Source organism: Ambystoma mexicanum, chromosome 1p (genome assembly GCF_040938575.1).
Source record: "Ambystoma mexicanum isolate Mex_15411 chromosome 1p, UKY_AmexF1_1, whole genome shotgun sequence".
Taxonomy (NCBI): Eukaryota; Metazoa; Chordata; class Amphibia; order Caudata; family Ambystomatidae; genus Ambystoma; species Ambystoma mexicanum.
The window spans coordinates 336,339,451-336,353,825 of record NC_090921.1 but is presented as its reverse complement, the minus strand read 5'-3'; the positions used below and the strand labels follow the sequence as shown (position 1 = coordinate 336,353,825).

The following is a 14,375-nucleotide window of genomic DNA, read 5'->3' as shown; positions in this document are numbered from 1 at the left end:
GCGTGGGAAACCGCTGTCTCGGTTCCGCGCATGCGCCGTAGATTGGGCCTGCGCTTTGGGAAGGGCTTGCCTTCCAAGCCTCGTTTCGGGTCCGCCGGCACCCGGAGACAAAACGGCTTGCGTTTCAGGCCTCGCGGGTGCCGGCGGCCCATAAAAGGTAACCGCAAGCAGAAGCTAACCGCGTCTCAACGCGGAAGCTTCGTTCGTGTTGCTCGCTCCTGGTTTCCTGTGGTTCCTGCTTCCACCTTGCCTTGCCCCCAGCCTGCCTGGGTGCCCTGCTCAACCCTGGGTCCTCTTGGGCCCTTTTGCCTTGCCTTGCCTCCAGCCTGCCTGGGTGCCCTGCTCAACCCTGGGTCCTCTTGGGCCCTTTTGCCTTGCCTTGCCTCCAGCCTGCCTGGGTGCCCTGCTCAACCCTGGGTCCTTTTTGTCCTGCTTGCCTTCTGCCTGCCTGGGTGCCCAGTTTTGCCCAAGGGTCTCTTTGGTCCCACTTGCCCTACTTGACCTCCAGTCGCCTGGGTTCCTTGTTCTCGCCCTGGGTTCCCTTGGCTCCAGTTTCCCCTCTGACTCTCCTGGGACCAATTGGGCCTTTGTCTTTTTCCCTATTCCTTGGGCTCTCCCTTGTTGGTTTCCCTTCCCTATCTGGTTCCCCTTTTCCTGTCTGGTCCTGCCTGGTGCCTCGTCCTTTTTGGATCTACAGATCATCGGGCTAGTCAGCCATCTCCAAACCAGCTACCTGAAGTTCGCCTGAAAGTGTCTTCCTGCGGATTGGTGCCCCGACTTGTCTTTGTTTGGTGTGATCCCGCGTTCAGCTTGGACTTCACCTTGTTCCGAATCTTCAACCTGACTGCTGCCTCTCCTGTCTGTGCTTGCACAGTCCCACCGTCACGTTAATCAGGAGAGTGCTTTCCGTGACGCTGGGAGTCTGTCCATCCTCCACCCTGTACCATTTGGGTGGTGGAGAGGCGGGTTCCCCGAGTCACACACTCGTCATTCAGCTGGCTACAGCCTGGCGGCCCCAACAAGATCCAAATCAAAGAAAACAGGTACGCAGTCTTCACGTACATCCCAGCTTGACAGATTGAGACGCCTGCCTTCAGACCTTGAGATGGAGGATTCGCAAGAAGTACGGAATGAGTTACAAGCACTCAGGGCGGAGATGATCGCCTTACGCCAGGAAAATCAAACTCTACGCCAAATGATAACCCAATGGGTTCCGAGTACCTCACAAGCGGAAGGATCCTTGGCACACACAACGCCCATCAAGTTTGATGGAGATCCGCGACGAGTAGCGGAATTCTGTAACCATTGTCGAATCCATTTTCTTTTCAGGTCGACTCATTTCAACAATGATAAGGCCAAGATTGGTTATATCTTGGGGAATTTGACTGGCAATGCTCTGGCCTGGGCAACTCCGTTTGTGGTTACCAATAGCCCAATTTTGAATGTCTTTGCAGCTTTTGAAAAAGCATTCCTTGAGGTTTTCCAGACGCCCAACCTGGCCTCCGCTGCGCAGAACCAGTTGATGGATTTGAAACAGGGGAACGCCGACATAATAACATACATTAGCCGCTTCCGTCTACTGGCAACCGATTCCCAATGGCCAGAATTCACACAAAAAACTCTGTTTCGTCGTGGGCTAAGAGAGGAGTTCAAGGATGAGTTACTCCATATACCTGAACCAGAGACTCTTCAACACCTAATCGAGCAGGTGCTCCGAATTGATCAGAGATTGGCAGAACGGAAGGCAGAGAGACGTCGGTTCGAGAGGGGCAGTTCCAGAATGACCAGTTTACCTGCCGGATCATTTGGGCCTACTGAATCCGGACCAGAGCCTATGCAACTAGGAGCTATGAGGGGTCCTTTATCAGAGGAAGAGAGAAGACGAAGAAGAACGTTACGTCTATGTCTCTATTGTGGAGCTGCTGGGCATTTTCTGGGTACGTGCCCTTTACGATCCCAGAAGAAGAAGGCGGAAAACTAGAGGACCTGTCGTGTATTGGGAAGGCAGCGACAGGTCCCCCTCTTTCTTCAGACCTTTCCACGTTCTGTTCAGTTCTACATCCCATGCAACCCGCGGTGCTACAGACTCTGAAGATCTGAATCAAGTTGCCTGGCAGAAGTTTGTAGGTGTTTGCTCTGTTGGATAGCGGGGCTTCCGGCAATTATATTGATGAAACATTTGCCTCTGTGAATCGGATTCCACTCTTGTCCAGATCCACTGCTCTGCCCGTGGAAGTCATCGACGGAACTGCTTTGTCCTCTGGGCCTGTCCGACAATTCACAGTGGGTCTACCTCTTCAGATTGCCGACTATCTTGAAGATCTCGCTTTGGACGTCATTAAGTCCCCCACCTACAAGGTGGTTCTGGGCTTACCCTGGCTGCAACACAATAATCCGGTAATTGATTGGAGAACGCACACCCTGACCTTTTCCTCTGCAGTTTGTGCTCATAAGTGCTGTTTGTCCGCTCCGACCCGGGCTCCTTCGACCCCCTTGAACTCTAATGGTAGTGGGGTCCGTGTGTGTTCCATCTCTCATGTTCCTCAGGAGTACGCCGATTTTGAGCACGTGTTTTCTGAACCGGGCGATATACCTCTACCACCTCATCGCTCGTTTGATTGTTCAATCGAGTTGTTACCAGACTGCGTGATTCCCCATGGGAAACTATACGCTTTAACACGGGATGAGAAACAAGTGCTTCAGGATTACTTGTCGGATTGTTTACAGAAAGGATACATAGTTCCGTCTAAGTCTCCCGCAGGGTTTCCCTTGTTCTTTGTGAAGAAGAAGGAGGGCACCTTGAGACCTTGTGTTGACTATCGAGAACTAAATGACATAACAGCTAAAGACCGATATCCACTTCCGTTGATTCGCAATATCCTGGAAACCCTACATACTGCCCGGATCTTCACCAAACTGGATTTACGTGGAGCGTATCACCTGGTACGCATCAAGAACGGGGATGAATGGAAAACGGCTTTCAAGACATCATTTGGGCATTTTGAGTATAGAGTCATGCCATTCGGTCTGTGCAACGCCCCAGCCATCTTTCAACGGTTTATGGACAACATCTTTAGTGATCTCATTGGTTTGTCAGTCTGGATATATTTGGACGATATCTTGTTTTTTTCCAGATCCATCGAAGAACATGTGAGACATGTACGTGAGGTCCTTCGACGTTTGTCTTTCAACCACCTATTCGCAAAGGCTGAGAAATGCAGTTTTCACCTATCCAGTATTGAATTCTTGGGATTTGTGATCAATCAGGATGGGATAGAGATGGACCCCAAGAAGGTACAAGCCATACAGGAGTGGAAACAACCCCATGATGTAAAATCTCTACAACGCTTTTTGGGATTCGCAAACTTTTACAGGCGCTTTATCCCACTGTTCTCTCAAATCTCAGCGCCCCTTACCAGGCTGACCAGCAGTAAAATCACTTTCAGGTGGGATTTTCTCGCTTCTCAGGCATTTGACACCTTGAAGTCGGCCTTCATGGCCGCCCCGATTCTGCGCCACCCTCAGGATGATCTACCTTATATCGTAGAAGCAGACGCATCGAACTTTGCTGTTGGTGCAGTTCTTCTGCAGAAAGATCCAGAAACTTCCGTTGAACATCCGGTGGCCTACTTCTCACGCAAGCTGAGTCCCAGTGAAAGAAATTATGCGGTTATCGAGCGGGAACTGTTGGCTATAAAAACCGCGTTTGAGGAATGGAGGCATCATCTACTTGGAGCCCGTTTTTCGGTGGAGGTTCGTACTGATCATCGCAACCTGCAGTATCTACGCTCCTTGCAATGCCGAACGCCCTGACAGGCTAGGTGGGCCTTCTTTTTCTCCCCATTTGTGTTTCACGTTACATACATTCCAGGAACTGCTAACTTGAAAGCGGACGCTCTCTCTCGATCCCTGGAAAAAGAAGAAGAAATGCCCAGCTTGGATCAGCCACTGATTTCCCCTCAACATTTCTTATTGACTTTGTCATCTCATCTACAGTCTATCGCTGACGCCACCTGGACGGATCCTGAAAGATTGGCCCTTCTTCGGCGTGAGTCCGTATCGGAACATGATGGACTCCTGTTTTTCCAGAAGTGGCTTTACATTCCCGAGGGTACGATTCGAGAGGGCATATTGCATGGGTTTCATGATTCACCCATTGGAGGGCATCGAGGGATGAGAGCTACACGTGAACTGATATCCCGACAATTTTGGTGGCCTAGGTGGGCTACCGACGTTCAGAGATACATCGAGAGTTGTCCCGTCTGTGCCCAATGTAAGGTCCCAAGGAGACGGCCTCTGGGATTGCTGGTACCAACTGAATTAGCACCATACCCATGGCATACTATCGCCACTGATTTTGTGGTTGATCTACCTCCCTCTGACGGGTATACTTGCATCATGGTTGTGGTCGACAGCTTCACCAAATATGCTCATTTCATCCCATTCCACAAGATCCCTACGGCTGCTCAGATGGCTTCAGTCTTTCTCCACGGAATCTATCGATTACATGGTCTCCCAGAAAAGATAATCTCGGATCGTGGTTCTCAATATCTTTCAGCTTTTTGGAACAAGGTGTGTAGTCATCTGGGTATACGTAGAGCATTGAGTTCTGGTTATCACCCGCAGACCAACGGACTTACTGAAAGGACTAATCAGACCCTGGAGGAGTACCTCCGTTGTTTTGCCAACGCCACTCAGTCCAACTGGAAGGCATGCTTAGATCTCGCAGAAGTTTCCTACAACAACACTGTTCATGCTTCCATTGGAATCAGCCCATTCCTCTGCTCTACTGGTCAACATCCCAAATTGGTGCCGTTTCATCCTGTGCCCACCGGTACTGTTCCGTCTGCTGATGTCCTGGTCTCAACCATTCAACGACACCAAGAATTGGCACGTGAGATCCTGAAGAGAGCCAAGGAAAGGATGAAGGCCCAGGCTGACAGGAAAAGGAGTTTGGAACCAGATTTTCAAGTGGGGAATAAGGTGTGGCTGTCCTCCAAAAACCTGCCACTTCGCAATTTACCAGTTAAACTAGCTCCCCGGTATTTTGGTCCGTTCACGATAACCGAACGGTTATCCTCCGTAGCCCTACATCTCCAGTTGCCTCCCTCTTGGCATGTACACCCTGTTTTCCATGTCTCCCTTTTGAAGCCCTATGTGGCCGATCCCTATGGTCGGTCCTGCCCTCGCCCTGCCTCTGTCCTCGTCCAAGGGCTCCCAGAATTTGAGGTTCAGGAGATTTGCGATGCCCGCTATCGCAGGGGGGTGCTTCATTTCTTGGTGGATTGGAAAGGGTACCCGGCTTGTGATCGTACTTGGGAACCTCATCAGCATGTGCACGCTCCCCGCCTGGTGCGAGAGTTCTATGATCGGTTTCCTTGGAAACCCGGGGCCCCGGGTCTTCCAGGGAGGGGGCATAGTGTCACGCCACTTTTGGGGAGACCGAGGTCCGTTGCGATCGCTCTCCCTTCTCCCTCCTGGCGGATCTACCCGCGCTTTCGCGCCTGGGGAGCCGCCAGGAGGAGAGCTTCTGGAACCGCTGCTGGAGGGTTGCGGCGCATGCGTGGGAAACCGCTGTCTCGGTTCCGCTCATGCGCCGTAGATTGGGCCTGCGCTTTGGGAAGGGCTTGCCTTCCAAGCCTCGTTTCGGGTCCGCCGGCACCCGGAGACGAAACGGCTTGCGTTTCAGGCCTCGCGGGTGCCGGCGGCCCATAAAAGGGAACCGCAAGCAGAAGCTAACCGCGTCTCAACGGGGAAGCTTCGTTCGTGTTGCTCGCTCCTGGTTTCCTGTGGTTCCTGCTTCCACCTTGCCTTGCCCCCAGCCTGACTGGGTGCCCTGCTCAACCCTGGGTCCTCTTGGGCCCTTTTGCCTTGCCTTGCCTCCAGCCTGCCTGGGTGCCCTGCTCAACCCTGGGTCCTCTTGGGCCCTTTTGCCTTGCCTTACCTCCAGCCTGCCTGGGTGCCCTGCTCAACCCTGGGTCCTTTTTGTCCTGCTTGCCTTCTGCCTGCCTGGGTGCCCAGTTTTGCCCAAGGGTCTCTTTGGTCCCACTTGCCCTACTTGACCTCCAGTCGCCTGGGTTCCTTGTTCTCGCCCTGGGTTCCCTTGGCTCCAGTTTCCCCTCTGACTCTCCTGGGACCAATTGGGCCTTTATCTTTTTCCCTATTCCTTGGGCTCTCCCTTGTTGGTTTCCCTTCCCTATCTGGTTCCCCTTTTCCTGTCTGGTCCTGCCTGGTGCCTCGTCCTTTTTGGATCTACAGACCATCGGGCTAGTCAGCCATCTCCAAACCAGCTACCTGAAGTTCGCCTGAAAGTGTCTTCCTGCGGATTGGTGCCCCGACTTGTCTTTGTTTGGTGTGATCCCGCGTTCACCTTGGACTTCACCTTGTTCCGAATCTTCAACCTGACTGCTGCCTCTCCTGTCTGTGCTTGCACAGTCCCACGTCACGTTAATCAGGAGAGTGCCTTCCGTGACGCTGGGAGTCTGTCCATCCTCCACCCTGTACCATTTGGGTGGTGGAGAGGCGGGTTCCCCGAGTCACACACTCGTCATTCAGCTGGCTACAGCCTGGCGGCCCCAACAAGATCCACATCAAAGAAAACAGGTACGCAGTCTTCACGTACATCCCAGCTTGACACAGGTGCCCCGCAATGCTGGGGGGTGGGGGTGCAAGGGGACATGAGTGGGACATGAGTGGAGGCCTGCTGGCAGGTGCCCCGCAATGCTGGGGGTTGGGGGTGCAAGGGGACATGAGTGGGACATGAGTGGGGGCCTGCTGGCAGGTGCCCCACAATTCTGGGGGTGTGGGTGCAAGGGGACATGAGTTGGTGATCATTAGTGCAAGGAGACCTGTGCCTTTGCTGGGGGGCATGCCCATGTTGGGTGGGCTGCCTGCGGGACATGACCAGGGATGCAGGGTAGTCCCCTGTGGTGTGGGCTGCCTGCAGGGGCCGTGGAGGGTGTACAGGGAACACCTGGGAGGACCCACACTGGCACATCACATGTAGGACTCCCCGGCACCCCTGAAATACACGTACCCTGCTGAAATCGCGTGTAAAACTTTCCGCGCACCCCTGAAATACGCGCACACGCTCCCCCAGGCCAGATCGCGTGTAAAACTTCGCGCGCACCCCTGAAATACCCGCACGCAGCCCAATCGCGTGTGAAACTTCGCGCGCACCCCTGAAATACCCGCACGCAGCCCAATCGCGTGTGAAACTTCCCGCGCACCCCTGAAATACCCGCACGCAGCCCAATCGCATCTGAAACTTCCTGCGCACCCCTGAAATACATGCACGCAGCCCAATCGCGTGTGAAACTTCCCGCGCACCTCTGATATACATGCACACGCTCCCCCAGGCCAGATCGCGTGTGGAACTTCTCACGCACCTCTGAAATACACGCACACGCTCCCCCAGGCCAGATCGCGTGTGGAACTTCTCGCGCACCCCTGAAATACACGCGCCCAGGCCAATCGCGTGTGGAACTTCTCGCACACCCCTGAAATACACGCGCCCAGGGCAATCGCGTGTGGAACTTCTCGCGCACCTCTGAAATACACGCGCCCAGGCCAATCGCGTGTGGAACTTCTTGCACACCCCTGAAATACACGCGCCCAGGCCAATCGCGTGTGGAACTTCTCGCGCACCCCTGAAATACACGCACCCTGGCCAATCGCGTGTGGAACTTCACGCGCACCCCTGAAATACACGCACACGCTCCCCCAGGCCAGATCGCATGTAAAACTTCACGCGCACCCCTGTAATACCCACACGCAGCCCAATCGCGTGTGAAACATCTCGCGCACCCCTGAAATACACGCACACGCTCCCCCCGGCCAGATCGCGTGTGAAACTTCTCGCGCACGCATGTTCCCGAAACCCGTAATAAGCGTTCCCCGCTTTGCGTTTGCTGTTTGCCAGTCCGGTAAACTGGTACAGGGTTGGCACAGCCCTTTGCGATGGTTTTGCGATCTTGATGGCTTTTCCTTGCGCAAGGGCGTTCTTGGGGGCGTAACTGGCGCTGCTGCAGGGTCGCTGCGCCACTCTGCGCCACGTCTGCTTTTGGAGGCGAGAATCCATGAATACGCTGTGCACGGAAATTGATTTTATCGCACGCGGCTGGCGCAGACATTCGCACGGGCACGCTGTGCGCCAGCCGCGTGCGACACTTTTGAGAGGAACTACATGAATCGGCCTGTAAGTGTCACAGTAAGTGTGGGTTATGGGTCATGGAAAGGCTAGGACTAAAAGAGTAATGATTTAGGTTAAAGAAAAGGATAGGAAGGTTGGAGAGGGCTGGTGATGTTGATGTAGGATAACGGTTAGGGTAAAGTAAACATGAGGGTAAGTGGTATAGTTGCAGTTAGGCTAATGTTAGTATTACAAGAACGGTTTGGATTGGGGCAAAGTTTATGTAATTTGTCGTGAGCTGGTGATGGGGTTGGAGTTAGGTTCACGGTTTATTTTCCAATGATTTTGTATTGAGTAACATGCAAATAAAATGCTGTAGCACACTGAAGGGTTGGTGTTATGTAAGAGTTCAGGGTTGAATAAGGGTTGTAATTAGAGTCAGGGGAAGGATAGGTTTGGGTCATAGTTGGGGTTACAGCCTTGCACTTTTGTGCATTTAAAAATAGCTTTTTGGACGACCTTATTACTGGCAATATTTTGACACTTTGCATTGATTGTATTGAATGACTCCATTTTCCTGGGGACATTCTCACATAGATCCGGAAAGGGAAGATGTTGCTGATCCCTAAGAGGTTAACCCTGGGGGCAGTCACAGTGGAGGTGATTCATGGTTGGTGCTTGAGATCATTGTTGAAGAGGAACCCAAGATCATGAGACCTGTGAGTGGCATAAGACAGTCAGGGTGAAAGTGTCGAGGAGGGAGCAGAGGCGCGGCAAGACTGGCAGGAAGTTGGATGATTTGGTCTTAGAGGACTTGAGCGTCAGAATGGCAGATGAGCGAAAGAACATTTGAGATTCAAGAGGAAAGGTCAGGGGTGAACCGAGGAACGTGCATGGTGATCTGGGTCTTATGGTAGGAGGTGCCACAGAAGGTGATAGGATGTGTAAAGCGTTGAGAGTAGAGGGCCTTCACGACATCTTGACGACATCTTCAGGGACTCGCATTAGGAGATGGGTGGGATCCGCGCTTGAGTTTCAAGAGATGGAGAATAAACCTTTTGCAAGGTAAGACGGCATGGAGACAAGAGCAATACCCTGACTGCTAAGGTATGAGAGGGTTGTAGGAAGAGCTGGGTGCCCAAAACACTACAATCAGTATGCAGCTTGAGTCCTAAATGCATCTCCTGCAGCTTTAGCTAGGAAAGGTGTATGAAGGGCTATAGCAGCCTGCAGCTGCACCCCCTTACATTATGTACGGGAAATAAATGAGGGTAAAAATGTGGGTGTCCCCTTTAATTAAATAGATATGCCACTCCTTATTGCATACATAGCACATTAAAGAGTATAATTTGGGTACTTGGTCACCTGACTGACTCCCAACTTATAATTGGGCCAATCAGGTCTTCGTAAACTGGTTGACAGGATACACTGGTTGATTGGTGAATGTGATCAACATGTCCACCTGATTGACTATAAGTTGCTTCTGAATGTCAGAGCAGGACACATGCCTACTACTGGTTTCTCCCAATCAGATGTCTGGTTGCGAAGACTTTGCAGCTCACGGCACGTCTGGAGGACTTGGTCGTCGGCAGCATTCATTGATGGGTCCTCAACCTTTAGGACATGCCAGGAGTCACCCTAAATATGTGGAGAAGCTCCAGTAATTCACAGACACTAATGTAGGCCCAGTAGGGTGTGCCTTCCTCACATTAGTTTAGCAATGCCTCACTAGTTTCTGGCAGGGATTAGGAGTGCCACACAATCTTTTGCTGAGTTATTTTCCCACAAGTTCAATTTTAACAATATAGTATTCAGCAATTAACAGCACTTAGAATGTATATAAGTGCCACTGCCCGTTGACAAAATGGAGGCGTAAAGTTAATGCAGTGGTACCAATGACAAGATCCCACTGCTTTCTGAACACAGTGCCTTCAGTCCACAGCTCTTAAAAGCAGGGAATGATCCTGATGGTCTCCTCAAGAACCCCTTTTGATCCTGATGGTCTCCTCAAGAACCCCTTTTGATCCTGATGGTCTCCTCAAGAACCCCCTTTTGAATGATCCTGAATCCACTTGTCTCGAGGGAATGGCTACTTTGATGCCCAGCCAGGAAGTGGACCTTGACTCCAATCTCCATGGATCCCCCACTTTGCCTGGGGGTGTTCCATCCTGAACAAACAATCTTTAGCCCCGCAATGGCACCACAAGCAAGACTGCATCTGCTAGGCAAGGAGGTCCATGTTCTTCAAGCATCCTATGCGGTGATGCATGCTCCAGGAGTTTCAAGGTGGTGGCACAATGTCCTGAATGCTAGCTAGGCCATTTTTCATATCTTTAAGGCTATCTCACCTACTACTGTTAAGCACCAGCAAATCTCATTTTCTGTCTGGCCTAAATGTTGACTCAGAGGATGCCGGGGAGAGTCCTCCATGCCCGGGTCGGTCTGGCCTGCGGCCGACAGGATTACAGCAACATGACACAGATGGGCAATGTACTCCTGGTTAGTTGGTGCCAGGGGACCAAACATCCCACCAATATGCCCAGATCACGCAACATCCAACTCGTTTTCCTGTCTCCTTAACATTGTGTTATCCTGGTAGACCTTTGGCAGACTCCACAATATGCTGTGCGTCTGGGTGTTGCTACAGCCCTGCTTTTGCCATCTGCATGTAAAAGGTGCAGCTATGAGTTAGTGGGAGCATAACACAGGTTGTTACTAGTTCCGCTCTGCAAAAGGCTGTATTTTATTGTTGCCTTCCTGGTAAGGGGGGAGGGTGTGTGTGTGTGTGTGAGAGAGAGAGAGCGAGAGAGAGAGAGATGTAGGAGCATTGTTAAGTGACTAGTGTAGGGAGAGGCTGCTATTATAGAGTTGGGTGGGCTATGGTTAGGGGGGGAGGCTGAGAGTTAGCTGATAGCCACAGATAGAGTTGCAAATCTTCGGTAATAGAGTAAAGGGAGACCACGTCAGCCACTAGACTTGCTTCAGTCCCTATGTCTATCACCCCATCACTTTATCACAGCAAAGTCTGGCATGGCATTTGAGATAGCCCTCTAATGGAGGTATGGAAAGAATGAAAGCATGAGATAGTAAGCATTATCAGGTATTTTGTGATGAGGTGAGTCACAGGAATCCTTGCAGTTCATAACAGAGCCTAGTTTACAAGGTAGCAGTAGAGAATAGCAGCCTCAGACACAGACAACTAACATCCCATTGAACTGCATGGCGGCGTGGCCCTTTTCAGTGATCGCAGCATATTGGGCATGGGCGGGCCACATGGCATAATGTTGCCTTACAAAGCGTGAGTAGGGGTTTGGTGCTGGGAAGCAAGTTTAGAGTAAATGCTTGCTTAGCAGAGTTTTTCTCCAGCCTCATGCTGTGGGCATTATGTCCGAAATGGTTTCTCATGCCCTGGCTGTGCCTTGTGGGTTACACTTTGGCAGGGCAGTAGAGGCACAGTGTGACACATTCAACGTAAAGGATTCTTTGGGTTTACTTTGTTACAGAAGGCATGTAGACACGCTCCCAAAGTGGCTGCCACCTACAGCAGGGCTTTAAGTGGGCCGGGGCTAGCCGTCTCCAAAACCTGCCTTCCAGTGAGGGCTTCCTCTGGGCCACATTAATAAGCACCTGAGGCGAGTTCTCCTGTGTTGGCATCAGGAGTTGGAAACGTGCTTCAGGAGACTCACACTTGTTGAGAATTCCAAAGACAGAGCAATCAATTTACAAAAAGTGAAAGGAATGCATGTAGCAAAATGAGATGTCATTATCTGCAGGTCAGCTCGAACCTCCCACCTGAAAGCTGAAGCTGTCTGAATGAGTATATATGCTCGCTGGTTGCAGACATTTTACTGTTAGGGTTGTCGCAAATGTAAAGAGCAGCAGGTCCAGTGTGCATTACGCACATAGAACAGTTGCATGTTTGAATTATTATCACAGGAATTGTCATATATAAAAATCTGTGGTCATTCTTATGTTCCAAAAAGGTTCTTTCATTTGATGCAAATCAGTCAGTAACCCACATTGGTGCCATTTGTCCACCTTTCCTTTCGTCTAGGTGATTTATTTATAAACAGCAGTTTTTCACAAAGAGAGCCAGAGAGGTGAATTTATAATGTGCAGACTGGATGAAAACAAAACCATGTGAGAGCATGCTGAGAGACCCAAAATGCATGTTTGCTGGGATTCATGAAATATTGTGTGGGATAGGCAGTCCTCCCTTAAAGCCACCCCAAAATGTAGGTCACACCACTTTTTTAGAGATCCTCCTCTGAATTTCTCCTACTGAAAACACTGACCTGCGGGGTGTATTGTAGCTTAGCCAGGAGGCAGGTCTTAGGTCCTCATTACATGTTTTCTGGTCTGGAAAAAAGTGCCGGTAACAGCGGTTACGGCACGTTTTCCCAACCAGAAAGCTACAAGTCTGCCGGCAGGGGCTTTGAACTACCCGCAGGCCTGACCTGCTGGTAGTTCTGGCCCCTGCCGGCAGATTTTTCACTGAAGCACCGTCACCGTTACTAATGGTGCAGGTGCTTCAGGGTTCCCATTCCTGTGGGACTTTGTGGGAATGGGAACTTACCATTCCTTTGCTGCCCGTAATTTCCCGGTATTACCGGGATATCAGGTGGCGGGAACGGTACGGCGAGTCTCCCAGTAACTAGCCACTAGCACCAGCGGGTAACCGGCAGACTCATAATGAGGGTCTTAGTCTTGTATTAATAAGGCTTCTTCCAGGGGAGCTTGTGTAATGTTGTGAACACATGAGGAGCTGGGCACGCAATATACATAGGGCCAAGCCTTCAGCAGAGCTCACACAGTGGGTGCTTGTCAATCTTCTTGCTCTCTGTCTCTTTCTGCCCCAGGTCTCCTTCTCTTCACATCACTGTCTTTCTGTCCACCTCTCCTCTGTTGCTTCCCCGTTTTCTCAGGTCTACACAGCTCTGGGAGTTGGTGCGTCTGTGGATAATGGCACCTGAGGGACGCCAGAATAACCCTGAGCAGGGAAACCTTTTGCAGACTGGGGAACAGGCATGAGCTGATACCTGAAATGTTTCTGTGCACGCTTCGACAGGGTAGTGTCTGAGCGGGCAAGGCCTACCCAAACTCTGTAAATACCCACCCACTCAGCAGCGCACTCCTTGTTAGAGAATCCTGGCTACGCCTCCGCGCGGCCTCTGAGCAGGGAGCGCGCCTGTTGTGCGTTATAGCTCTTTTCCATGATGCTCTGTCTTTTCCAGGCCTCCGGAGTCCTCTGACTGTGTCCGCTGGTTTCCCGTCCCCCTTCGGCATGGTGCCTCACGGCGGCATTAATGGTGAACTCCCTGTGTCCGCGAGCTACATGAGCCTCCATCTGTCTCCACAAGTGGTGTATGCGAGATCCCCAATGGTGAGTCTGCCCTGTCCACCTTAACGCTACTTCAGGAGGGGGGTGGGTGGCGGGACACCCCACCAATGTTTACCCAGTTGCCAGATTTGGAGGGTGTTGTCGGGTCTGAAGGTGGAGCTTGGATCAGATGGTCATGAATAGGCTTAACGCCCGGGTTCATTCGGTGAGCTTTGATGTACAACTCCATTATCGGGTGCAGCTTCCACAGCAGAGAGCAATTAATGGTAAATGGGTCTTGGTGGCACGTCTCTCTTTGGTGACCCTTTCATATGCCAAATTCCAACTGCTAACTGTGATAGGCCATATGCATTTTAAAACCAGGTCCCAACAGTAGCCCATAGTAGATGATTGGTTAATTTGTGAAAGAAGAAGTCCGTTGAATACATTTAAATATCTACAAAGCTGCCCACTTGTTTGCCAAGCAAAGAAGCATACTTTTTGCAACGCTGCACATTTTATCGACATATTGCAAAACATTGCGCCTGCTTGTTCCAAATAATGAAAAAAGAAAGCAACCTTAACAGATAATATAACCGACCTGCAGCAGACTGTACTGTCCTTTCAGCATAACATGTGAATAGGACCGCCAGGCCTCCCTCCTTTGCTTGCAACTGTCACTTGCAGCCCTTTCTAATTGAAAAGCAAAACTACGAAAACCAGAATGCAGGTAAACACACAGCAGAGGGTGAATCACTCACACCTCACACGAAGGACAGCTGAATATCTGCACTGGATCTCTAGGTGCTACGAAGCGAATGTTGTGTGTAGCGTCTTACAAATGAAAATAATAAAACATTAAACTGATGCACACACCATCAGTCCAATTGTACTCTGCAGTTTGACATTCAAATATGGCAGACA

General features: G+C 51.1%; 1 protein-coding gene across 7 annotated transcripts in view; it reads left to right on the top strand.

Annotated features, from left to right (window-relative positions):
* Positions 1–14,375, top strand: part of LOC138569831 (transducin-like enhancer protein 2) — a 1,070,704-nt gene that overhangs the window by 751,377 nt on the left and 304,952 nt on the right. For all 7 annotated transcript variants that reach the window (XM_069648244.1, XM_069648230.1, XM_069648222.1 and 4 more), the window contains one exon: positions 13,366–13,514. In XM_069648244.1, the coding sequence (XP_069504345.1) occupies positions 13,366–13,514 (149 nt within the window). The remainder of the gene's footprint in view (positions 1–13,365; positions 13,515–14,375) is intronic.